The following is a 27,811-nucleotide window of genomic DNA, read 5'->3' as shown; positions in this document are numbered from 1 at the left end:
AGTGCATTTCTGGTACCTGAAGCCCTTGTCCTATCATTGCTGGATTCATTGACTATCCCAAGCTGCCAATTACACATACTGCAGAACACCAGTCCCAAGGTAGAAGGAAGGCATCACAGAGAATCAGAAGCCTGGGGTCTAATAATGAGATCCTGGATGCAAAATGTTACCGTATGCTCCTCTTTAAAATGAGGATACCATAATTAATTTGAGGGCTCAAGGATCTAATGTGAGACACTTGGAACTCTACGATATTGAACAAGTAAGGGGTGTTGGTGTTGATGAGGCTTGATCGAGATCTTACCTAGAGTCTAAGACTGGAAAGTTCGACAAGCTTGGAATTCGTATTTCCTCAGAACCCAGAAAGAGTGCCCCTCAGATAAGGGCTAAGAAATGTCCCTGATTTTGCCTGCTTTCTTTTAAAAGCCTCACCTTTGGAATGTGACTAACTCCTATAAACAGCCGCCTGGTTGGTGGTTAGCACAAGCTCATGCAACACAAAAGCAGAACAGTACCTCATCTGCAACCCAACCTAAGAGTGTGCAACACGTTCCACACCAGCATGTCACTGCTAGGACATGGGCTCAAGTGTTGTGCATAATACCGTACAAAATGACCTCGATCAGAAATGAGCTTAGGGCAAGCTCTAGTAGAATATGTCAAATGGAGAAAGTCCCTTTATATATACATCAGGCATGGAAGAATGGAGAAGGTCCATGTCATGACACAGAGGAACCCTAGAATGGGTCTGACCGATGTGGAGCCAGGTGGGAAGGTTCATGAGGAATGTACTTTTGGGGTCTGTCAACAAGAGGAAAAGTCTGAGTAAGAAAGTGGCCATGTCCAATGAATAAAAAGGGGAGGTTGGGATGCACGGGCTCTTAACTATTCCTCTCTACTGACTAAGCTGAGGGGAGAGTAAAACACCAAACGTGCATACCCAAAGGAGCCCAATACAGAAAGTGATGGTGGACGAAGGTCAACACACGTGCCGCCACACTACGATTCCAGGCCGGGCGCAAATACACTGGGGTCACAGGCAATGATCAGCAGCACTTTAGGGCAGAATATGGTCACTTGATTAATAGGTAAAATACACAGAATTCAAAGGGCAAGTCCCGAGTTTACCAAAGCTCACTGAGACAACATGACATTGAGTAGGAAATCTTTTCGTCAAATGTTTATGTAACAGAAAATATAATGAGGAAAACAATAGTTATTTTCAATTCAAAATCCACAATGCATACAAGGGTTTACACAGTGAAGGTGATAAAAATATTGACTATCGATGTTGACAGAAAACCTTCTGCACACACTATTACTACATTGAGTGATTACATAAATATAAGTTTACCCCCTAAGTGTACATAAACCAATTCAGAGGGAAGCTTTTCTTCTGCCACAAATTTAACAGACTGTGGTTATCATGTTTGCCCCTGGGTACAAAGGAATATTTGGAAAAACTACACCTGGCTGTATCAGAGATATCAGAGCAGAAAGGTCAGCTGAAGTCATTAGAAGAAAACCATGAGCACGAAAGCACCCTTAATGCTAATTTCTTGAGGCGACCAGGCCAAGAAATAGTCAAGGCCTGGTCAAAAAAACCCTGCTTATCGACCTTTTATTCGACCTTCCACAGTAGTCTCCAAAAAATACTCTAAGGTTATTTTTTTTTTTTTAAAGAGGAAGAGAGTTACCAACCTTGTCCCCCCGCCCCCACCATAAAAACAAAACTGTGTGGCCTCATAGGGCTGACAGAACAGGCAGAAAAGGTCAGTGGATGGCATGACAGCAACACTAGGAGAACTCTCCCACAAAGCTGAGCAAACTGTTTTCCCTCTAGAGCCAGAGAAGAAATATTCTGGAATCTGGAAACCAAGAAGCAAAATGGAAGATACTTAAGAAAAAATGTTCACTATTTTTTTTACTCTCAAAATCTTTATGCACACTGTAATTTAAATGTCATTAATTTACACAGTTTCCAAATATTATTATTCTTTCTCCCCTTTTTTCCCAACCATTTAAAATATAAAACCCATTCTTAGATTGATGGACAAAATCAGACCAGGGACGGGAGTCAGCCCGGGAACTGTAGTTTGCAGACTTGTACTCCAGCAAGCCAAGAGGTTGTGGGGCAGAGTTAAGCCACAGAGTCAGCATATCTGGCATTGCATTTCCCTCCATGTTTCTTTAAAATACCATAAACCTAAAGCTGCACTGAAACATCCCCAATTCCCTTTTAGCAAAATCAGATTATCTACTTCATCCAGTAGCTTATGTTACATTCTGGATTTATTTTAACTATCATCTTAGCTGTGGACATTGCATTGGTTTTGTATGATAAATGCAGACAGGAGCCAAATGGGAAACACACAAGAATCAGTTTGCATTACCATGGCAAGCAATGGCATTGGGAAAGCATCTGATGTGTGAGGTGCCTGCTCTGTAATAGCCAGCAACCACCAGCCACCACTTGTAATGCTCTCCTGTTCTTATCTTGTAGGCTTTCATATCGGACTGGGCAAGACACAGCTAATTGTGACACATGCAGGAACAGTGCATGTATTATCTATAGGTATGTTAACCTCCTCCTCCCACTTTTCTATTATGAGTGACAAATGATGTTTACCCACGAATGCAAAATCATCGGGGGCCATGCTGGGATGATTATATCAGACACAAAGTAAAGGGCCTTACTTGACCATAATTCTAAGTTCCTTCTAAATACTCAACCCCAGGTGTATGATCCCAGGATGAGAGAGAGCTTGAACTCATTTATCTTGCAAATGCATCTTAGTGTTTTCAAAAACTGGAGTTAAGTTTGATGGCTTGCTCCCTCAGAATCGCTAGCGATGAGCACTGTAACGTGTGTTCGGGAAAAGCTCTGAAAGCTAAGCCCTTCAGATGGTATAGAATCAAAGACGGCAAACTGCACTCGATGTGCTAGCAATACCACAGAAGAACCCCAGGCTGCTTGCACCAAATATGAAACTTATACAAAGACTGTGGCACTGGCATCCCTTGGGACATAATCCCCTATCTAGAATCCGTACCGCTGTTCATCATGTTTTTTTTTTTCATTTAAAGTTTGTTTAGATTATTCACATCAACAAGAATACAGCAGAAACTTTCAATAGGGAAAAACCATGTTAGGCTTCTCTCGGAATGTAGAATTTTCAGACATGGTCACAACCTGCAGGGAGGTTACTGTCTGTTTTCTTTTCGGAAATGTAATTTTCACAAACAAGATATGAGAGCAGTAAGAGATGTTATGATTTAGTTCATTGTTGAAACTTAAGCCTGAAGGACAATTTTAGCGGACTTGCCAAATTATCAAAAACTATTCTCACTGCATAGTTATATATCTAGATGTGTGTACAAGAACTTCCATCTCCTCCTGTCCCCCACGAATATACCTTCTCAAAAGATCTTCAACGTCACCACCCTCTCATCAAAAAGGTGGAGACAGGGAGATCGTGTAAATGTCTTCAATGTAGCAAAAAGCCTAAGGCCACACCTTGGGCCCATCACACATCTCCAGCCTAGGCAGAACATCCCACATGGGACTCAGACTCTTTAAAAGCGGAGTTGGGTCACTTGGTGACCTTCTCTGGGGCCAGGCAGAAGAACCCAAAGGCAGACATGAGCACCAGGTGTCACCCTAGCACATTCCTACTGCAGAAGTCCACAGAGGCCAATTTTGCCTCCTAGGGGACATCTGGCAAGGTCTGGAGGGAGACGTTTTCAGCTGTCACAACGAGGGAGGTGCCATGGGCATTGAGTAGGTAGAGGCCAGGGATGCTGCCAACATCCTATAAAGCAGAGGACAGCCCTGCAACAAGAATTCATCAAGGCTGACAAAGCCTGCCCGGCTGGAACCATCCCCAAGTTAAGGACTGTAAAAGGCACACACCAGCTGCTAAGGCCTCCTGGCAGTACGCAGGGGGCCTGGACCCCACAGCAGCCCTGGGTCAGCATGCCAAGCCGCCTGATTGTCCTCCCACTTCCAATAAAGAAGAGGTAAAAAGCAAGCACTCAGGCAAATTTTGTTTGTCAGAGCTCCCACAAATTGCAAATTACCTCCTCAGAGACAGCTCCCTATCAGAGAAGTTTGGTTAGAGGGAATATTTTCACTACATTCATGTTGTGGAAGAGAATTTAGAGTCAACAGTGAAGGGATGTAACTCTGACATAAAGTAGCCTTCGCTAATATTAGTCATTAGGAAAAGAAGTGGGGAATGTAAAGCGCCTGGCATCTACCCTCACCGTTTAGCTTTTGTTACTTTGGGAGCTGCGGCTCACCCAGTCTTTTAAGGCAACAGAGCAGAAGTGAGCAGAGATCTTCAGAGAAGCCTCAGAGTGAGCTTGATGAGCACAAACCCATTTAACATTTTGTGGGTGATTGAAAAAAAAATTTATTAGGGCACTCTCCAGTGTAACTGAAGTAATTTAAGTAAATTTAGCTCTAAATCCAGAAGTAACTTACATTAAAAGTGATATTAAAAGTGATTTAACAAGCCCGTGAAGGACAGAAAATTTATCTTTTTCAGGAATTAGCATTGAGTGGTTGCTATTTAGAATTGGCTCAACCAACATTCTGCATGAATCCCAATACACCAGCTACTGGCCCACTTTCTGAAAGAACTGTGTCTCAGAACCACAGGAAATTGCCAAAACTGAGCAAAGACTGACCAGTGAGACGGACTGGGCCACTGAGATCACTCTGGTTGCCTCCTACAAAATGGGGGGAAAGGCACATCCACTCACAGAGACCTTGTCGTCAGAGAGGCGACCCCAGGGATTGCTGCGTGCTGGCGTGCATCCTCAAGAGCTGCACGTCAGGACCCTCCAGAGCCAGGCACTCCCCCCAGCAGCCCTCCCTCTAAATGAGCCAAGCATCCCTGGAGAGGTGGTGCTGGAAAAACTGGAATGTTAGATCTCTTTTTCGGGAAAGTATTTTAAACTCTCTCCCTTCGGAGGGACGGCAACACCAATTCCCCAACCCCCAAACCTGTGCGGCAAACATAAGTTATCCTAGAAGGGCTTACGAGCAACATTTCAGCCGGACTCCCACTGTCTCTAGACTTCGAGTTGTTAAGAAGGATCTCGGTATCACTACCTAGTTGAACACACACAGCGCATCAGGCTCTGTTCCCAATTCTCCTGTCACTTTACTTAGAAATCATGAAAATTTAACTGTTACTAACTTGCAGAGGGTTACAGTTCAACAATAAAATGTAACACTCTGTACCCTGGTTATTGACGCTGGACCAGGGTTTTCTGAGCTCCTCCGTGGATGCTAAGACAGGTGAAAGCTCACGTCTAGTCAGCTAACTAAAAAACCAGTCGAAAAGGAACTCATACAATTAACCTGTTAACTGAATCTGAATCACAGAAATTGAGATCTTCCATGTAGCTGATTTAAAGTTATGCCAGGCTTTTGAGGGGCAGCCCTGATGTTTTCTGTGAATGTGGGCACCATGCTCAAGTTCCAAGTGATTTTCCATGAACCGCCTTGTGAGGGAATCTGAGTTCAGAACACAGTTCAAGATCCTGATTTGCCTCTACCTTTTTCACACTTGATATCTGGTCACTCCCTACTCTGTCCAAAGCCTGTAACTCACAGAAGGAATTCTCGCTTGCCTGAGTTCTATTACGTTGGTTTAAGCAGCATTCAAAAAAAAATCACGTCATTTCAATGATGGGTACAAATGGCATACACAGATCCCAATACATCCTCTTGGGGAGTATACAGCTGCAGAATAAGGACAGAGGGTTGTGGGTCTGCCACAGAGAAACTTGTTCACCAGGAGCACTGGCCTGTGTGGGCATCAGTGACGTCATGGGGGAAGCACATGGTGGCTAACCCAGGACAGCCAGTAAGGGGGCTCCCGTCATACTGTCTGAATACCAGAGGCTAACAGAACAGGACGAAAGGATACTGGTCTGGCTCTTGGAAGACTTGCATCTCTCTGAGTCTGCCCGCATGGCTGGCCATTGTTGACACACCTAGATCCGTAACTTACCCCATGTCAGGGTTCCCTTTCGTCAAAAGAGAAAGGACAGCAGGGGGAATTCAGCCAGGTGATTTCTCAGTTTCCAGTCAGCCCTAGGATTTAATCCTCAAACGCCAAATGCTCCACGAAGAATAGAGGTTTCTTTGGTAGAAAAGCATTCAGAACTCATCAGTCCTTTTGCAGGAGAAATCACCTGTTTGAGGGACCTGCAGCAGTGTATGTGGGCAGCCCCAGCATCTCAGAAGCAAGCCAAAGGAAGTGTCCAGATTTCAGAGGCTTTATGACTTAGGTCCATTTCTTCTCACCGAGGAAACACGCAACCAAGTCCTCCTTTAATTCCCGCACACAGCTCTACAGAGGGAGGGTCCCGTCACCAAGGGCAAGTTAGCTCAAGGTCATGATCCTTGTAGTTGGTTCCAAGGGTGGCTCTGGCACCCACACTCTCAGATACCAGAGGCTGCATCCTAGACTTCAGGACTGTTCCTAGGAGTCCTCATACCACCATTTCAGCCACTGTTCTTGGTCTTTCCCATGGGATGCCTCGAGTACCTCGAGACTGAACAGGTTAAAGGAGTTTCAAAATCAAGAAATTTTTAAATCCCAAAACACTGTGGGCATCCCAGAAACTGGGAGCATACAAGGGGCCATCACAGCCGCCATATCGACATGTTGCAATTCGTCATACCTGTTCGCTGGCAGGCAGAGATCCCCCGAGGTCAATGAATTTGACTCCACCTATCTTGCATGTACACACTGCTTTTCACTCCAAACCCAATTACCCTCTCTGAGCAGCATAAGAGTCCACTGTATTCTAGTACCACTTGGCCCAGGGAGATGCAAAGGTGCCCTGTTCAAGACCCGGCTGCCTGCAGTTTTATCAGCACGGTCCTGTGATAAATGTGTACGTTTACCACAGGCGGCAGTACCTATTTCTCTGTAAAATATAAGTCTGTTGTGGAAATACGCAGGACTTGGAAGAAACATCAAAAGGACAAAAGGTCTTGAAGCAATTTCAGGGAAGAAGGCTGCCAGTACCACAAGCCAGAGGTTGGCAACATCAGCCTGCCACAGCCAGGCGCCCCAGAGGTTGGGGCCGTACCCCCACTCTCTTTGGCGGGGGTGTCCACTAAATCTCTAACGTCACGTGGGGCAACAAGAAGGGATCAGATAGGGCCCTTCCAGCTCTGAAAGCTTGTTGACTCTGATTTACAAGTGATTTACTGCAGGAGCGAGTCTGAGCGTCCACAGAAAGTAGACACAGAGGGAAAAGTGAGAACAGGCACAAGGCATTTCTCAACCAAGTACCATCCGTTCCTGCATCGGCAAATCGATTTATGCAGAGCCGAACGACTGTTCCTGGGCAGCGAATTGATTGCCCTGCTCCCTCGTCCACTGAAGTCGCAAACATCAAAAGTAATATTTCCCATAACTGGGAATTCTGAGGTGGTTGACATGATTACATTTTTTTCCTAAGATGACCTCCCTTGGATTGTGATCTGGACCAATCGTGAAATTCTAATTAAAGACCATCTCAGCATGAAAAAAGATTAAAAGAGATACAAGTTTCAGTTTTCGTTAGTAAAACTTTTCTGGCTAATCATATTTCCTGTCACAATATGCTGTAATTATTTCAGACAATGTTTTAAGGATAAATTACTAATATAATCTTTGCTCATAAGCAGTTCAAATCCTTTGTACCCAACCTATCTTGGTTAATTCTCTTGTCAGACGAATCTGATGAGTCACACTACTGATGATTCACCTTTTGTTCGGATTGTGTTTCAGAAAGGAACAACGAAAAACACCATTTCCCTCCTTTACTGAAGTGATTAATTTGTAAAATACCACCAACAAAATGGCGTGAATTCAAATTTGTACATTTTTATGAAAATAGCATGTGCCAACCTTCATTCAAAGGCTTGTGGGAATGAAAGCAAGATTTGAAAGGCAATAATGATGCTGATTCACATTCATTAAATAGAATCTTTACCAGAATTTAAAATTCTCCTCTAAGTGTTCGAATTTCCACCATTAGAAGACCTGAGGCTGCTGTGCCCCCCAGGAGGACACTGCCCCCAACTGCCCCATTTCCACACATCAAGGCCACCACACAGCTGGCCTCCAGGGACACTCATTATGTGGTGGACCAGGAAGGGGGCAGGAATCTGGATGGACAGGAATGCTGAGGGTCTGCTTTGTTTTCAACACCACTGAGGGAGGGATCTTGCAGAAGGCCATGTTGTCTATGTCCTGTTTTTGTCATTTGATGTGATCCACTGATGGTCAAGCATGGGCAGGATTTCAAACAACCATTTTGATTAAATACCCAAGCCATTTCCATGTGGTGCTTGCAAGCATTTCTGCAGCAAGCATTTTCAGTGAGACTCCTAGGAAATAACAGGCTTCCTCCCAGTCACTGGGAGATGGGAAGGAGTCTGTAATCTAGCTGAAGATAACCCCACATGCACCCTCTACCCTAAGACTCTGCAACAACAGAGCTCTGACAGAGGGGAACCTTCTGTTGGATAGGTGTGTGCCACAGACACAAGGACCAAAGACAGATAAGGAGAAGCTGAAGGAAGCAGAGATGCATGATCTGCGAGGGGGCCGACTCACAGGAGGCAGGATCATCTCGGAAAGACAGCATGCTGGGGAGGGTTCAGAGGTGTGCTCTAGAGCCCCCCCCTCAGGCTAGAGAGTCAGGAGCCACGGGCAGGAACTAGGGACAGAAACAGCCAGAGCTTCCCCCAAAGGTGGAAGGGAATGCCTCCCTGCATGTGTACACTCATCTTCACAGCAGCTGGGAACTTTCTAGTACCTTGCAATCTCTGACTGTTCATCCAGGAGGAAGTTCCTAAATTCCGCACGTTCGTTTCCAAAATGACTGGAGGATTTCGGGGAAGATGAGTCAATGACCCTTATGTGAGATGGAAGGAGGAATTCACAAATCAATGGGTGGCATTTTCTCAAATCGTCCTTGGTAATTCATTGCATTGCCAATAACAGCATAAAACATAAGGACGCAAAGATTCCAGATAAAACTGTGCGTGGAAATTTTAGGGGTTCTGGTGTACTGCACTAACTGCAAAGAGCTGGGGAGGGTGACGCAGGATCAGGAGAGCCACCAGCACTGAAAGACTCACGACTAATGAAGTCTTATTGTTAAGAGAGGTAATTGCATTTGTATGCAGAAATGGTGCCAAGTCCAGCCTGTCCAGAGCCCGCTTGGAGTGGGATCTCCGCAGCCTTTGTCATATAGTGATTATCTCTTAGTGGAAGTGCTCTTTCCAGTCCTGCTCTAATTACCGCCACTTGTGCATATTAAGTTCTTTCACAACATGAACTGATGTGGAGGAAATTAGCCTTTTGTCTAATATTTAGCGCTCTGTTCTTAGTATTTATGGTGAATGATGGGTTGGGAGGGGGAGGAACATGACAGAAAGGAGTCCCGGGATGATACCTTACATAGTGACTCTGGCAAAAGGAAGCATTTTTTTAATAAAGTAAATTAAAAGTCAGAACAAAAGATTTAACAGACCTCAGAATTCTCCCTGTAAATTCCCAAAGCCAACAATCCAAGTTTTTCTATTCCATAAGAATTTTAAAAATATATTATTTCTTTTTCCCCAATATATAAGGATTTAGGCTTTTATAATAGCAATACCTTAGTTCTAACATGTAACTCTGATACGTGTTAGATGCTGGAAAACTGAAAACTGATTACTCATCTCAACATATTGTTTGTAAAGCAATTAGTTAAAACATACTTAGCAGAGAAAGGTTGATTACACTGATGACCCTCCTCTTAACAACCCTCGCTTTTGCTTATGCCCTCTCAGAGGTAATAGTTAAGGAGGCATTCACCGATGTCCAAAACCATTGAGAGGAGGCTGCACTGTCAATATCATGAGAAAATGGAGGTGATTCATTTTTACATGAATACAGATTTTCTTTTTAAGGGCCAGATGCAGGACTCGGTCCCTATCACAATGCCCTGAGTTAGATCATTTGAAATTCCACAGGGAACGTGGTGACTAGAGAAGGTGGTGGTTGCTAGGGCCACATGAAGGACTCTCCTTTCTGCCACTTTAAAAGAGCTCCTTTTTTTTTTAATTCTATTTATTTGAGAGAAAGCGAGAGAGAGTGCGCGTGCAAGCGCACAAGCAGGGGGGAGGGCAGAGGGAGAGGGAGAAGGGAGCCCGATGTGGGACTCGATTCCAGGACCCTGGGATCATGACTCAGCCAAAGGCAGACGCTTAACCGACTGCACCACCCAGGTGCCCTGAAAAAGCTCTTCTCTTACACATAGTATCCCTGGGACTAGAATGGAGAGCCAGGGGTTTAGATGATCACTGGTGACACCAGAGGACACGTACAAAAAGCTAATGGTTTTCTGGTCTGTGTGATGAGACTTTCACTGTTTTCTATCAGGGCAGATGGTATTCTGAAGAATACCAGATAATAATCAGATCAGATTAGAGGGGGAGCATCTAGGACTCGAGTCCTGGGTTGGTGGCTCAGGGAGGTAGCTACTTTGCATACTATCCCCAGCACCGTAACCCGAGGAAGTCATTTGCCTCTGCGCAGACAAGTGCCCATCCTCAAAATGATTAAGAGCAAATGAAGTGACGGCCAAGTTATTGTCCACCCCTCAGTAACCTAACGTTGTATTCTATCCCAGCACCTGCCAGACTCACTACAACCAATTTTGGAGAATTGTGTGTTTTCTCCTTTTAAGTGCAGTTACAATGTACTTCCTGCCCAAAAATTTAAAAGCAAAACAAAACGAAACAAAAAAACTCATGCTCTTCGGTGAGTCCAGGGACAGCAGCATAGTAGCAGGCTACATTTAATAATCATCGTTCCCTTGTAATTACAATGTATGATCTCCATGGCTTGCTAGGAGTATGGCATAAGATATGCCTAATGCACATGTGACACTCTTGTTAGTGATCTGGTCCCTTTCCTACTTGATAAATTATTGTGGGTAGAGGTTATAAATAGAGCTAGAGTCTTTGCACTTTGACCTCTCTGTGGCACCATTTATGGGAAGCTGACACGTGGTTCCTTGATCCTGGTGCATCTGGCCAGCCCATAACTCAGGCACTTGGATGAGGACTGGGTGCCAGATCAGTATTTGTACTCCAGAGGAACTCAATGATAAGATGTTGATCAAGTATGGAGCTTAGCCAAGCACCAAGGGAAGAGGACTGTTCTCCAGTATGGCCAGGATAAGTAACCATTTAGAAAAGTCAGTAACAATTGCTCTGGCTATCCTAGTATAATTATAGCCAGGATAACAGGCTAGTGTTTTGGTTTTTGTAACTGTAATCATAATTTCCTTGCCATAGCATACCAGGAAAGGGGGCCAGATCTTAAAGTTTGGGTATATTATTATTGAATACTCATCTATTTCTGGTATTTTACATCTTACAGTGATTCTATAACCTTGAATTATGTACCTACTATGTGAAATAATGGTGAGAGGAGGATCCAGTTATGATAAATCATTTCTATGTTCAAAGTGTTAAAAGCTGATAATACAAATTATTAATATTTGAAACTATTGGAATGGGATCCACAGATAATATATAAATATATAACACATAGGCATATATTACATACATATATTCATTTTGATGATAAATTATAAATTTAAAATAAAAAATAGAACAGCAGCATTCTGCAGAGATTTTAGAAGTGAGGGGATTTGGGTTCAGTTCATCCATTTATTTCAATTCAGTAACAAAGAATGTTCTGAGCCTGACACTGGACTAAATACACCTTGGACATAAAATGAATTAAGTACGGTCCATCCCTCAATGAGTTCACAGTCATGAGAAAAAAGAGCTACAATCCAATGTGAGACAGACTTGCTTTAGTAAAGATGTGGAGACAACCATGCCTGAGGGGCAACCTGTGCTGGGGGATTTTGGACAGGACAGAGGGTGGGGCAGATGTGGTTATTCTGGAAATTCCACAGAAATAAGAGGTGACATGTAGCTAGGCTGGAGGATGAACAGAGACTTTGCCAAGGAGTTTCAGGATTTCCGAAGGTGACTCTGGAAGGTAACTGGGAAATGCGTGAGGGAGGAGAGAGGGAGGGGAGAGATGGAGGTGTGGAAAGGGGGGAAGGGGAGAGACAGGGAGAGAATGAAGGGGAGAGAGGGAGAGGGAGACAGGGGGAGAAGCAGTGGGAGAGAATGAAAGGGAGTTGAGGAGGGAGACAGAGGAGGGAGAGAGGGAGAAAGCAAACCTGCTGCTTGGCTGTTTCAGTGGTCAGAGGGAAAACCTCTGAAAGTTTCAACAAGGGTAGTGGAAAGTGGCCCAAGAGGAAGGACGGTGGAGCCTGCCGAGGGAAAATTCACTGACCCAGTTGGTGGGACCAAGCAGAAAGGACTAGTGGAGCTTAAGGCCAAGGTGCACGGCTTGCCCACCTGGATGAATGCCGGCCGCAGGCTGTTGGGAAGGACAGAGCAGCAGGCTGGAGGAAAGATAGGATTTAGAACAAGCTGGATGTATGGTGCCCCGCAGATACTCAGGTGGAGATGCATTTGGGAGAGTATGATGGATATTTGGGGTCCTTGTTCTTCAACTACCTGGAGTCAGGGCCAGCGACATGTACAGAAACCAAGGCCCAGGAGGAAAAGAGACTTGCCTAAATTCACCCAGCTCGCAAGGGAGACAGCCAGCCTGAAACTCAGAGCCTAACCTCAGGTTCCCTCTGAACAGTGCTGGAGTTGTCCATGGTGCTGACATGGAGCGGGCCAGATTCTAGCCCTAGACACAGAGCACTGCACTTTGGGGAACACAGCCTGTCCCATCCAGATCTACACAGCAAGAGCCACCACATCCCCCAACGTGCTGCATTTCCCTGCACTCGAGGCTGTGCCACAGAACCCCAGTGTGGGGTGAGAGCGCATCTCCACCACTGTTTCACGACCCAGCAAGCTCAGGTCCCCATAGGTGAGATGATTTATCCACAGTGGCAGAGCATGAGTCAGTCAGAGCCCCAGGGAGCACCAGGGGAACTCGGTGATCTAATTCAGGGAGAATTAAAAACAGATGCTTCCGCTGTGCAGTCTACGGAGCCCCCCGACATTGCCGAGGACAGAGAAATCCGAGATTTCAGGTTTTCCTCCACTCCAGAAAACACAAGTGCTTGGGAGCCAAACTCACTTGCTTTTAACTCCTAACGGCTACACACAGAGGACTGAAGAAAGGGATGTTTTAACTACATTCCCCTTAAATTAACTTGATGAGTTGGCGACAGCATGCTAAAGAAACTGGCAAGGTCCAAGTATTTATAGGAGCATCAGCTGAGCTGAGCTCCGACTGGAGAAGCTACAACCACGCTCCTCTGCAAAAGTACAGGGAGTGGGGGGGAGAGGTGTTACTACAAAGCCTAGCAGAGTCTCCGGGAAGAGAACAAAGCTTGTGTGCCAACTGACGAAGCAGCTTGAGATTCAGGACAGACTTTGGAAATGTACAGAATAATAATTTTGCAAGAAAAGTCCCCATACTTAAAACTCCCATTTTTAAGAGAAAAAGACTAACCAAAGAAATTGAATCTACAGCTTTAATCGTTTATCACAGCTGAGTCACGTGGAGCATGGAAAATGGCTTTGCAACAGCACCATGGAGCACCGTCAGGTCACGTGATGGTCTCAACGCAAAGCATTTGGTCACATGGTTCAGCCGTCTGACGGAGAAGGGGATGCAGGCAGGGAAAGGAGAGATGTTGAGGTAAATATAAAAGGAGCTCCTGGGGACTCAGGTCTCGTACACGGCCCCGGTACTCTGGGCACTGAGTCTCACCCAGCACAAGCCGTAGCCTTATGTTTTGTTCAGAGAACACCTAGCGTGGGTAAGCCTGGCCTGGCTCCAGCCCTTTCACGTTCATGCTATGAAACTCAAGAGTCAGGACTTTCTCCAGATTGCTTTCCTCCTGACAAACAGCATTCAGCATGGTGTGCATCTCCCCAGGACAGCGCTTCACAAACACCAGACCCAGCCTGCAGGAGATGGGTGGCTCCACCAGCAGCCTCCTGTCTCATGTGTGCTGCTGGGCACACAGGCCCCAGAGGGTCCAGGGAGCTGTTTAAACCCCCACCAGAGTCCTAAACGACCATGATAAGGTCTACAACCCAGACTCGGAATACAAACATTATCATGTGTTCTTTCCACCAGGGGTAAGTCTCTGAGCTGGGACTGCTCTGGGGAAGCAGGACCGAACTGCATGGTGGAGGAGGGTCACCTCTGACAGAGTGGAAGACACCATCAGAGTCTCCAACTCAGGCCCAGGCCTTCCTCCAGCCCACGGGAATAAAATGCTACTCCCGAGTTCCCCGGAGCAGAGCACGGGAACTCCTGGCCACTTGTGAGCACGCTACTGACCCCATCCATTCTTTCCAAGATCTTACTGCAGACTCTTCCAGAAAAAGGGAAGTAGAAGTGCAGGGACCAAACTCCAAAAAGATCTTGTGTGTTTTGCAGAAAATGTTTCACCATCTTCTTCAGTTAAGTTCTGATAGAATGGACGTGGAGATTCCACCTGGAGTGGGCCCACCAACTTCTTCCAAGAGAAGCCCTGTTTGACTGGGGCAAGGAGTGGGCTCAGTGTGGGAGGAGATGGGGGCACGGGCCATGGCGCTGACCCAAATAGAGCAGCCCAGGGCAACTGGGACTGAAGCCAAGGTGAATTTGTCTTTTAAGGCTCTGTGCTCATTTGTTTAATTCAGTAAATATTATACAGTCAACTACCAGGATCCAGGTCCTGCTGTAGGTCCTGGGAATGGGGATGGGACAGCATCCCCCCTAGTCCTGGCACCTACATCTGGGGGTTAGAGGCAACATAATACAGAAACAAATAAGCAATTATTCATGGTGAGGACAGAGAAGGAGAAAAGAAAGGAGCAGTGGTAGGTGATCTGTCAGAAGGTGTCTAGAGAATGAGGAGGTAATGTGTACCTGGAGGACAGAGGGAGGAGGAGCGGCCAGCCATGCCAGGAGCAAGGACATGTGTTTCGGGCAGGGAGAAAGTAAAAGCCATGAAGACTGTAGCAATGGTGACCACTCCCACACCGTACCGTCTGCCGGGCAGCACGTGGGGCCCCGTCACCACACCTGGTGTCACTCAGGTGTCAGTGCTGGCGCCCAGAGTGAGGGCAGTACCTCTCCCCCTGGCAGCCCCCACCCAGGCACGATCTGGATAAATCATAGGCACACGGGTCTGTGTGCCGAGTCCCAGTGCCCTGTGTCCATCGGTGGCTTCTGTGCAGGTCCTCTGCTCGAGCCAGGACAGCAGGTGCTGCTTTCTTCTGGCCATTTGGCTAAGACTAAGGGGACCTTTGCTCTGTGTCAGCCAGAGTTGGCCAGATGACTAACCTTCAGACACTGCCCTCTCCGGCGAGTTGTCTGCTTCAGATCAGCCTGGTGACTTGGTGTGTTCCTTCCACAACAAGGCCCCCCAGAGGAAAACCGTGTACTCAGGGATACACACCATGTGTCTCCTAGCCAGGGCACACCGTTCCACAGGCAGATGCCCTGGCACTCGGTGGCCACACACTCTCCCTCCATACGAAGCCTGCTCATACTTCTGCTCCTGAGGGCAGCTTCTCAGTAATGGCAGAGGGCAAACAGGAATCAACTCAACAGACAGAGTCGAGTCATTTTGTTAACAAGAACTCAGATTAGATTACTCTGTGATTACATGGTTCCGCAGTGTGATAAATTGGTTAATAACAGGATTCCCAATGTAGCGGCTTAATGGGAATTCCATAATTACAGGTACCCAGAATTGTACTGTTAGCCTAGGAAACGCGAGCACCCGCCTGCCAATCTAATAACTCAAAACCTATCTGGGACCGTTGAAGTGGTTATGATCTGGAGAGCATGCTTTCAGTATTAACCAAGCACCTGATAAAATTACCCCTTTGAACCTAACATACCATGTTGGATGCCACAGTATCTCACAAACTCAACCGCAAGGTCCTCGTTTTCCTTGTGAAAGGACCAAGCTAAAGAATTCTTCCATAGATATCTTTGTCACTGGTAGCTCTGTTTCCCATGATAAAATGAGTGATCAAGAGTTAATAAGGATTACATGATATCTGAATTGCATCTTACGGGTTTAGGAAATTTTTTCACTGATGTGTCTTTGCGGGGGAGAGGGGGGTTGGAAATCCTCACCGTAATTCAGGGAGACTGTCAGGCAGGGACTTGTCCAAGCCCACACGGCCCCTGCAACAACAAGAGGAAAAGGCAGGATGTTGGTCCCTGTTCTTCCTACCATAGCACATAACTGCTCATGGTTCATAAAAGCTGACTGCCACTTTCCACAACTGCCCTTAAGGGGAACTGTGCCTCCATCATCACGCGTTCTAGATTAGCAAGGCACGAGCTCACAAGGTTTCGTTCTGCCTCCTATAAACTGCAGTGTAACTCAAAAAGGCCCTCTGAAATGAAGGGAAAAAATAATTCTTGTTTTGGGAGCAGGGGCTAACTAGCCATAAACTTCCCTGACAATATTTTTAATTTTTCCAGTACTATTATAGCCTTAGATGGTAAGAAAAATGGAACAGTGGATTTAAAACATAAAATGGCCCATTAGATGGGTCTTGAACTTATTTTTAAAACTCCGGATAGTACAACTTTGCTGTTTTGTCTTTCCAAAATGTCAAAATTTGGCTAGGATTAATGGTTCTCTAAATCAATAGGATTTCATGATTATAAATGGTTTACGGCTCTACTGGATATAAAATGTTATGAGCTCATGTATTATCATCATCGCTGAGCCTTTACTGAAATCTACTGACATTTAGTCTGCCTCCAGACCAGACATGGAAGGAGCACAGGATGGAATTCTCCAGAAGCCTGGCGTGATGCAACGCCCACATTCAAAAAATCGGGGTACAGGGACAGTGAGAAGGGGGGCAAGGCTCATCACTATGATGATAGAAAAGTGCCACTGGACCAGGGCATCCCTTCCCCAAGGCCAAGGGAACCCCCTAGAAGTTAGTTAGTTAGGGGATCAACAATGGGGTTCCCAAAGCCATGAAGGGAAGGAAGGACCCCAGGCAGGCCACAGTATTCTGTGGAGAAATTTCTTAAGAAAAAACTGCCCTGAATCCTATCAATCTAACACAAACATCATCACTACTGCCAAAGGTCCTTCCTCATGGCTACACGTCTTCACACTTTGGCTTCAGCAATGTAATCACAATTTTGGGTTATTTTCACCGAACACCCTGTTCTTGCCTGAAAAACTGTCTTTGATCACCACTGAGTGACGTTCAATGGCGTGGACTCCATAAAAACACTGTTTTCCCCGAAGCTGGATATCGTGGCTCTTACCACGTTGGTAGGCAATGAGATTTTGTAAGGAGAACAGAAGCCAAGGTCATGTCATGCCACAACCATCTGAGGTGAGATCCATGGATTTCTCTGATCTTGTGAAAAGGTGCACGGGCACAGGGCTTTCACACCCCTGCTCTATATGTGCTGGGATGGCCCCTGAACACCCACACTTCTGGTTACCTGTTTATTCCGTGAAGCACGTGTGCAGTCTACAGACAAGCAAAAGGGTTATTTGGATGTCATCTTTCTCATTACAACAAACACACGACATACCCTGACACAAGCTGAGTACGTTAATAAAACTTCAAAGGCTCCCCCACAAAAGCAAGTAAGAGATTTTCAAAGAAAATGAACCTATTTGAGACAGTTCCTAGGGACACAGAGCTAAAATAGATCAGAGCTGACTGCTTACTACCGAGCCATAAAATTACACAATACACATAACGCAAACCGATCATCACCCTGGTAGGATGTCACACTTTGCTGTCACTAAGGGGGATCTTTATATATGAAAGATCAAGCACTAAATTCTCCCCTCTCTCTTCTTCCCAGTGTGGAGCTGGACTTTAAGCAGCAAGAAGACAAGCTCCAGCCAGTTCTGAAGAAACTCCATCCTTTTGAGGAGACTCAGGTTGCACCTTTGCCTTACTCTCAGGAGCCCTACTCTGCTACTCCCAAACAAAAATCCAAACCTGAATCTAAAAAGCATGGAAGATGGAAACTCTGGTTTCTTTAAAACTCATGGTGTGTGAGCCTAAAGGCCATCTTTAAAACCCACTGGAGTTAAGTAAATCCTTTTCCAAAATGAATAGGATCGAGTGAGCCGTGGCTGGCTCGGGCGCCTCCCACTTCCCACCCTGCTTACCAAAAAGGCCTTTGTACCAACAGATAATGACCAGAAGCAAGGCAGTAAACGTCATACCTTGCCCGCTGTTCTTTGCCGTTCAGGGATGTGGGATGTAAACTCTGAAATGAAGCTTAGGTAGTCAAAGATGGTAAGTAAAAAATTCTGTGGCCCCACCCCCACCCCAGATCGGCAAGTGTGTCATGTTATCAGCCTGCGACACCGTGGGCTGTCACTCTGTACACAGCTAAAACTCATAATTATTTTCAAGCCTTTACTTTTTTCTTTCCTTTTTTTTAAATAATGAGAAGAAAAAGCAAGCCTTATGTTTGCAAAGGACTTCATTTTTATGTTTAATTTTGCAAATAAGCAGGGGGCGAGTGCCATTTTCAGCACATCAAATTCTGGAGAAAGCACAATTTTTTCAAGTGGTCGGAGACCATAATCTCTAAAACGTGACTGTATGTGTATTTGCCTTCATGTGCTATAGCGCTAAGCCAAGTGACCACATCTCAGTGTCACACTGACACCTCAAACTTAGCATTCTCTTCATCTCCAGACTTGCGACATGTTTACTCCTCATTTTCCATATGGCCAGCAGCCAGGAGTCGCCCAAAGTCAGGACATGCCTTTAATCACTGAAGTTGACAGGGTCAGAGCTATTGGATATACTAAGCTTTCTTAGATCTCATTTTTAATCTTTTGGTACCCAAAGGCCAAATGATAAATTCTGGAAAGAATTTGAAAACACACATAGAGATACACAACGGATAATACAGTCACCAATAAATCACAGGTGTTCTCTGCCACCGGAAAGTGTTTCTGTGGAACAGTCTTTGAGACACTGTTCATCACCAAAAGCGCGGCCAGACGTTTCATACAATTCATTCTGCTCTGTAACCACCGTGGAAGACTGGACCATCTCAAAGAGAAACTGCGTGTTTAGTTTAGCTGCTACCAACAAACAAACCTAATGTCACCTACATCTAACCTATTAGTCAGTTGTACTCAATGACATACCTAGGGGAAAGCTGTGAATCAAATGTTTTTAGGTATTTTTTAAATAAACAGTGACACTTAGAGTTCTCTTTTGATTACACATTGCAATACAAATCTTAGTTCCTTTATTTTTCCACTCATTCTTTTGCACCTTTGCAAGTATCTTTTTATAGAAATCAAAAGCCCCTCGTCTACAGTCTGTCAATTTTCCGCTCTTCACGATAGGAAGTAGAGAATCTTATTTTGCCTTTTTTTGTACAACTTAAATTTTGAATAGTTTGTGAACAGACAAGAAAACCTAGTCTTCAAGTTTCTGTCCAAAAGTTTCACATCTAATCTCGTGCTGACATGGACACCTCATTGATTAGATGCCAAAAGCGAAGTGGCTACCCTTGGTAAAAGGATCTCTACCCGCATTTTTCACATCGGAGCTATTTCTTGCCATGCGTTTTCCTCCTCACTCAACAGCAAATCTATTTTAGTTCTAAGTGTTTCGATTCTACAAGGACCTGGAATTGAAAAAAACGAAGAGTGTACCCTGTAAGCATTCTTTGGGGATTACTCACATACTGCAGATGTACGCTTTAATTAAAAGAAAAACACATCTTTTGTGGAAACACTACGTGAGGATAGAAGTCCTTATCAGTAAACAGAATTGAGAAATATTTTTGTGCAAGGAACAGGACAGACATGTTGATCCTGTACCATGAAGGAAGTGCAATTGTTTCATGTAGACAAAAATTCAAAAAAAAAAAAAAATGTGTTTCATGTATTTTATACTGTTTTTAACTAAAGTTATAAAAACGTTTGCAACAAGTTATATCCCCTGTGTTTTAAGAATCCCAACTATCTCGGTGAAATTGAAATAAGGGTGTTAGCAGCTTTCTAATTAGTGCTATAAATCTGTCTCAACAAGAGGGCATCCTAGTAAACAGAATGACATCATTGTTTGAAAGCAGTCTAGACCCCCCCCCCAAAAACAACAATTTTTTTTCAGAGTCAAAAAGGAAACTGAAGATAAACTAATTCCTATTTAAAACTAAAACTATCTTCAGAATAGAAAAAAAAATTTTCCGAAATCATTTCATAATTTAATTGCAATGTGTCACGAACAGATGCCGATTCTTCTCTTAGAAAGATTTAAGTAAAAACTTTGATACAAAACCAAGGTAAAACGTACAGTACAGTGCTCCCTCATATGTATATGTACACATGGCATTACGTATAGAGATTAAATTATTATACTTGTCACTAAGTTCTTTATTAATTTTTAAATAAAAAATCAAAGGTAATGTTTTGTGTGGCTCTTAAACTTATTTCATGGTCTCGATAATTTGGGAAAATAGAAGTAATCTAAGAAAGTAGTAATAAAGGAAGGATACTGGGGCTAAAAAGAACTTCCTCCAGTCTTCAGGAGAGGAAATGATGGTCTGGCGGCCGCTGGCTCATCTGGCCTGGCTGGAGGGGGCAGCGCTGAAATGCAGCTCGGACGGTACTTACCAGACCCCGGACCCTGGCAGGGGCTTCAGCCACCAGGAGAACAGGGCACAAAGCACAATACAAGCTCACAGCAGGATCTAGCTAACTCGTGTAATTTTTAAAGAACCTCAAGGAGACAAATGAACTCATCACTGTTTCCAAGCCAAATCCTGTAACGGCCCCATGGAGACAGCTTCTCTCTACATCATCCACCAAGCTGATCCCAGCCCCAGGGGACTGGCCACCTCCTTCTTTTCTTCTTCTTTGGGGGAGGAAGGGAGGGTGAGTGAAAAATCAACACCTCAGCTGGGCTGAGCACCCTGTCCCTCCAGCAGACACCAACCCAATACTCGTGCCCTCTCCCAAGGGAGAGGTCCGCCTGAAAGCCTGGGACCAGAGAAGTCCCCACCCCCTTTCCTGCTGTCTGCATTAACAGAGTCCACCTGCCAGGATGGTGGGACCACTGAAGCTGAGACAGAAGCTCTGCCACCCTCACACGCTCACCAGGGAAAAGAAGAGATGGGTATAACCCGTGTGCAGGGTGCAGAGGAAGACCCAGTGCGCCAGCCTGGGGCACCCGGGGAAAAATCCTCCAGGTCCCAGTCCCTACTCACTCTGAGCCACCTACAGGTGCTGCATCTACAAAGTAGATACAGCAAAGGGCATTCCCTTGTGGGTACTTTCCAAGTGACTGGTTTGTGACTGGCCTCCAAGGAGGGGTCCCAGGGCCTCTGCATCTGCTCCTTGGATCTCAGGCCCTCCCCCAACCCCAGCAGAGTATAAATGGAGAGGAAATCAAGGTGTGGAAAAACCTTTCTAATTCGCCAAGGGCATAGGATGTGGGCAGGGTGAGGAACGCAATCCTGGATTATTACAACTCAGATGATGCACCATCAAATCAGAGTGGCTGCTTTGTGCCTTTCGGAAAAGAGACAACCAGGTCGTGAGCGTGTCCATTCCACGCCGCCTGGATGAGCACGGCACCTTTGCGAAGCCCACCACCAGAGGACTGACCCTTCTGGAGCATTTTTATCAGCAAGTAAAATCTGACTTGATTATTAAGCGAGGCAGTTTTGTTGGTGCAGGGTCACCGAAAATCGCAGCCGCCGCCTTCCATACTGACACATCTCCTTTTATACTGATATATCTCCTTTCATCTTTTGAAAAGCTCTATCACTGGCACATTTGGCCTTAGATAAGTGTGCGACCAATTTATTTACTGGAGGAGCTATAGGACTGAGAGAGAGCGTTCCATGTTCTGAACCGGTGTTACCTAATCATGCGATCATGTGCAGCCTACATTTTGGCAGATGAGAAGGTCACGTGAGAGCAGCATACTGCCTTTTAAGTAGCTTGATAATTAACTGAAGATACCTTTGTGGTTCACTATGAATATGCAAGAGCTGCATGGAATATTTTACCCAGGCAATGACATGTGTTCCTTCCTCTGGGGTAAATCCACAGTCAGGGACCAACCTTGAGAAAACACTAGAAATGTGAGAAAGCCAGGAAGAACTGCTGTACTGACACCAAATAAAAATGAACATACATAAAGCCATCACAGCTCCGACGCGCACACACGTCAGGCTACGCTTTTCTAAAAGCCACAAGTCTTCAAGCTAGATTTATTGGCAAACATACCATGAAAGACACTTTTTATGACACTCGTATAGAAGAGAGAGGTACCATCCATTTGGAGCTTTTATAACGTATTACTTTCTTCTGCAAATGAAGATTAAGAACACAATTTTTTAAGAACAAAATTCATACCTTAAATCCTTTACAACAAACATCACAAAAATGGGGCCGAAACACATCTTGGTGAAAATATTGGGTCAGGAGTCTTGGTAAAAGGGCTCTCTTCACTGGGAGGCCAGTTCTAGGACACTCTTTTCCAAGTGCAGAAACAGGCCAGGTCCTTATAAATTACTGAGGCTCAAAGAAAGCACTGGGTTCTCGCTAACAACATCTCCCCCACCAGCGATGCCAATCTCATGATGAAACACACCCCGGGCCCGTCCGTGTCACCCCCAGTTGGCGCTCAGAGCAGGAGACAGAATAACTTCCATCACGGGAGTGTAGTGAATCAGGAGGTGTGCTGGTCACCAGAGCACAGAGACGATCCAGGCACCATTTTCCCCATTCCTAAGGCTTCCGGGTGCATTTTGCAAGGGACTCTTTCCTTAGAAAAGGCCCACATTTTCATTTAAGTGAATTAGCAATTGCCAGTCTTCTGGTGGGTATCCAGGCCATAGAAAAATCTTTAAAGGTCCTTCTTCTCACTTGATTACATTTTTAAAGAACCCATTAACAGCATGTAAATCTGATCACTGGCAAGAAGCAAAAGCACCTAATATCAGAGGAGGCACAGCCCTGTGGATGACTCCTCTGGTCTTCTGTCAACCCAGCTGTGCGCACAAGTGCTGTATTCCAGCAAAGACACACGTGAGTGGGGGGAGGTGCGAGGTGGGCCGTGGGTACCAGTCACCCAGCAGAAGGCTGGTCAGGGCGCCGGTCCACAAACAAGAGCACCTAACCCAGCACGGCTGAGACTGAGGGCCTCAGAAACTTCCAAAAAGGAAGAGAAAAATAAGATCTGAAATCGGACAATATAAAACTAAGCATGTCACTCAATTATCCCACAGTACCAGACCCCAGTGGAATAAAGATAAAATGGCATTTCAATTCTGCGGCAAGGTGACCCCAAGGCTTCTGGGTCTGGGCCTCTTTCAGGCATCTACAAGATCTACGATTCTGTACTTGCCAGATGCAGTTTTATTTGTTAAAAAAGTACGATACTTAGGATTATGGCATATTTTTATCCTATGCATGAGATGCATTCCAATAGCTCATTTCACACAGAATGCTGAAAGGTATAAAATGAACTACAACAAACAATATACAATCAGCTGTACAGTGTTTAGGAAACACCACAGACACAGATAAAAGAAAAGGCTCAGGGCGCCTGGGTGGCTCAGTCGGTTAAGCGTCGGCCTTCAGCTCAGGTCATGATCCGAGGGTCCTGGGATCGAGTCCCTCACTGGGCTCCCTGCTCAGCAGGGAGTCTGCTTAACCCTCTGCCCCTCCACCTCCCCCTACACTCTCTAATAATTTTTTTTTAAAGGCTCACACTGTATGTCACAGATTCTCCAGTGACATGGGAAGTCCCTCATTTCTCAACTCCGTACATAAACAGATGGGAAAACTGTCAGCCCACGACAGCATTCCCAACTAATAACATTCCGATGGAAACAAGGCCACATTCCAGGTATTATTGTTGACAGTATCGTGGAATAAATCATGACACAAAGCATTAACTATTCAACACTTCTTTAATCATTTTAACTTTTAAATCCATTTCCAGTGATTACTTAGAAACCTTAAGCTGATTTATAGTTACACCATTGACATTCCACTTATGCAAAAACAAGTAGCAAACACATAGGGACTGAAATCTCTGTGATACACTGGAATATTACAGCGTACCCACGACAGGTCTGGAAACCATTCTCTGCTCTTCCCCTACTCTAAAAGGTCCGCTGACTTGAGTTTTTTGTCCACCCTGTCAGGGATATTTTTCTCCCCAGATCTTCCTCTAATCTAAATTCACAGATGACATTAAGAAGCTAATGCATCTGAGCAAATCGGAAAAGCAAGGTCAAGCACACTGAGCAGGACAGCATTTCCGTCTTCCCACTCTGTGGACATCACAAGGGCTCACGGTTCCTTGATGACTTAAAGATTCTTCTAAAGAACTCATTTTAAAAGGTAATCATCCTTCATGAAAATATCTTAATGCTGTTGTTGCTCATTGAGTATTTACAGCTTATTCAGAATCTGTTTTTTCTTTTGAGAGTCTTTCCATGACAGCCTCGTTGGTTTCACAAAAGGAATCTCCGGACTCTTTTTATAGATATTAAAGATGTTGGAATTGGGAAGAGTCAGCTTAGGGCCTAAATCCCCTTCCTGCTTCTAAAGACTCCTGTAGGAGAAAGGATGGTGGGGAATGGGTCTGGACGCGGGTGGTTTGCTCTGCACCCCTCTTCCCAGACAAGGCCTTGAACACTTGCTGACTGCTCAGTAGGAACAGATCCCCAGCTGGCTAAGGCTGAGCGTGGGTTCTCACTGTCATCCCCCGTTCTTAGAACATGCACGGGCTCTTCCTCAGGAACTCCTGAGGGGTCCTCCAAGCCCTTCGGGAAAGGGGCACCCGACCCTCCCTTTACCTCCAGGAGATTCTAGCGTGTGGCCCATGGAAATGACTGAAAGGGGCTAAACAGAAAGGTGCTTACTTACTTTGCTGGTCAGCTGCCTCCCTACCGAGGATGAAGACCTAGGAGCAATTCACAGTCCCCTTCGATACCTCCTGGACACCACGGAGATGAGCAAAACCAGTATCAGTCTTACAGAAAAGACTAGGGAAACCAGCTCTGGCACCAAACCAGGGTGCCAAATCACAGTTTCCATGCCATCTGTGAGATCTAGAACTATTTCTTATGTCTCTGTAGGACATTTTCTGCAGTTGCATAAGCACGGTAAAGTTTAGAATTAAATAAGAATCTTCCCACTCCTTACACAGTGGCCGGCACAGAAATTAAGTGTCAGTAACGTGCTGCTATCATGATCACCACTATGGGCATCATGCCCAAGATGAGAACTTTCCCAAAGACATCTGGAACCACATGGTCTGAGAGAAGACATCACACTCCACCTGCTCTGTTCAACCTTCGCTAGATCCATTGACTTAAAGCACCTTACAATCTTTCCACATTCCAAGCACCATCCAAACTTCTATGAGCTTCTTCTTGTCTTCCTCATCCCAGCTTAACTGCTTGCCAGCAGGTGATGGCCCAACTGAACACCCTGCTAGGGTCAGCCCCCTAACCCTAGAACTCTCTCTTCAGTTCACTGGCCCCGACCCTGGCCACCACCCCCATCTGCCCATCACTCACTCCCTGCAACCCCACAGTGGCATCACGTCACCCCCACCTCTGTAATCCAGCCCATTCCAACAGTTCAACCAGTTGAACTTGGTTTAACTTCAAGCCACACATCACCCATCCCACCTCAGGCCCCTCAGAGGTCCACAACATGAGAGTGTTCCAAGGACACCCATGGCACAACCCCAGGAAGGCAGGAGCACCAGCCCCCGGGGTGATCCTGGAGTCACCTAATCTTAATCCATGGGGCCCCATCTCCACCCACCTATGCAAAGGTGTTAAGATTAGAGAAAAGAACGGGATAAGGTAGACAAATCTACTACTGCAGAATAATGGAAAAGTCCACTGCAAATAAAGCCAACGTACAGGGAAATGTTTTATCTCCTAATTTATACATGTGATCGTCCAAACCTAAATGAGACATACCTTAAAAAGGGAAATCTGAACGTAACACATGTTGAAATTCTGAAGCATAAAGTAGGATGTTTTACTGGATGGAAACATACTAAGGCAGCAATTGTCCCACTTCTCTGCTACCCAACTGTGATTTCACCCAAAACCGCATCCTTTACTCATGCCAACCACAGAAACCAAACAGATCTAATGCTACCTATGTTCTTGCCTTGCTGCCTGAACAGTCATGTATGTCATCTTACTTGTGCCCCTCCCAGGATAAGCAGAAAGAACTATGGTCACACAAGGAAGACCAATGTATCCAGTCTGGTTGCCAATGAAAACTCTTTAACTGGATGTTTTGTTCCTGGATTTAAAAAATTATTTTTTTTGAAATGCCATCAACCAAACTTAGTGAAATAACATGTACTAGAAACGAGGGGAAATAAAAGGGACCTATGTGTGCATCTTTTGCCTAAGAAACCAAACTTAAGAATAATGGTTGGTCGGGCGCCTGGGTGGCTCAGTTGGTTAAGCAACTGCCTTCGGCTCAGGTCATGATCCTGGAGTCCCGGGATCGAGTGCCGCATCGGGCTCCCTGCTCAGCAGGGAGTCTGCTTCTCCCTCTGATGCTCTTCCCTCTCGTGCTCTCTGGCTCTCATTCTCTCTCTCTCAAATAAATAAATAAAATCTTTAAAAAAAAAAATTAAAAAAAAAAAAAGAAGAATGGTTGGGAAGGAGAATGCTAAAATCTGGGCGGGGGGGAGTCCCATAATACAAAACTTGAAAAACTGTCTAAATTATTATTAAAACTTTCTTGAGAAAAAAAATCACAGATGCAATTGCATACCTCAGTCATCTGTAGAAGAGAGACATCTACAATATATCAGAGTAGACAATAAAATAGCTGGGTTGGAGCACCTCAATTACTTTTTAAGGTCCTTCATAAAATTTTATTAACAGCATCTTAAATGTAAATACGTAGCAAGAAACCACCAGAAGAATAAAGACTTAGAAGAAAATACATATCCTTTGCTAGAAGTAAATTACAAGTAAACTAGAATCAAATGTTTCTGTCTCCAAAATGTTAGTTGTTTGCTGACCCTTCAACTTGGACTTGCTTCTAGAATCATGGAAAAATCAGCCTATTTTATAAACCAGACTGTATATAAATGCATGTCGGTGGCTTCTTACAACACAGTAAAAGTAGCTTACTGTCAAAAGGCAGCTGGAAAAGGACCAAGTGGATTTTTGGGCCTGAGAGTAAGTGACATGCCAGAGAAGGATGGTCTTGGCTGCCATCACACACCCAAGCACACATCACTGAGCACTTACAATGAGTTCGGAATCCCGTCCCATGGAAATGACGGTTCGGTTGACTGTCCGGAGAAGTTTCTCCATGATTATCTGGACATGCCTCTGAGTTGGCCCCTGGAGGAAGACACACCAGTGAAAACCAACACCTAAGACAATCATTAGCATGCAAGCCTTGTCGGTTGTCACTGAATCCATTTACCCTGTAAAAAGTAAATCAATTATAACCCTTAACGAGATGAAGAATGGCCCTTGTCAAAGGCAAAAAGCCTTCACAAAGAAAACACAAGGCATCTTATTAATTATGGTCCATTAATGGTAATTTGTTATATAATCATAGTAATTTAATTTAAGCAAACCTTAAAAATAAAACAAATCTGTTTAAACAATATAATGTTTATGATCCGTGATTAGCCCACCAATTAGTTTTCTAGAGACACTTGTCCATCTGTAAATGGGAAGCACGC

General features: G+C 44.9%; 2 protein-coding genes across 8 annotated transcripts in view; one reads left to right on the top strand and one right to left on the bottom strand.

Annotated features, from left to right (window-relative positions):
- Window positions 1-20,577, top strand: part of INSYN2A (inhibitory synaptic factor 2A) — a 58,362-nt gene extending 37,785 nt beyond the window's left edge. For 2 of the 3 annotated variants that reach the window (XM_027591588.2, XM_027591587.2), the window contains 2 exons: window positions 2,504-2,575; window positions 17,928-20,577. In XM_027591588.2, the coding sequence (XP_027447389.1) occupies window positions 2,504-2,575; window positions 17,928-18,111 (256 nt within the window). In that variant the 3' untranslated portion in view covers window positions 18,112-20,577. The remainder of the gene's footprint in view (window positions 1-2,503; window positions 2,576-17,927) is intronic. The other variant, XM_027591589.2, reaches the window with a different exon arrangement.
- Window positions 1-27,811, bottom strand: part of DOCK1 (dedicator of cytokinesis 1) — a 495,128-nt gene that overhangs the window by 277,985 nt on the left and 189,332 nt on the right. For all 5 annotated transcript variants that reach the window (XM_027591584.2, XM_027591585.1, XM_035724125.1 and 2 more), the window contains one exon: window positions 27,366-27,461. In XM_027591584.2, coding sequence (XP_027447385.1) covers window positions 27,366-27,461 — 96 coding nt within the window. The remainder of the gene's footprint in view (window positions 1-27,365; window positions 27,462-27,811) is intronic.

Source organism: Zalophus californianus, chromosome 15 (genome assembly GCF_009762305.2).
Source record: "Zalophus californianus isolate mZalCal1 chromosome 15, mZalCal1.pri.v2, whole genome shotgun sequence".
Taxonomy (NCBI): Eukaryota; Metazoa; Chordata; class Mammalia; order Carnivora; family Otariidae; genus Zalophus; species Zalophus californianus.
Note: the sequence above shows the minus strand (reverse complement) of the source record. Positions and strands in the feature narration are given on the sequence as shown.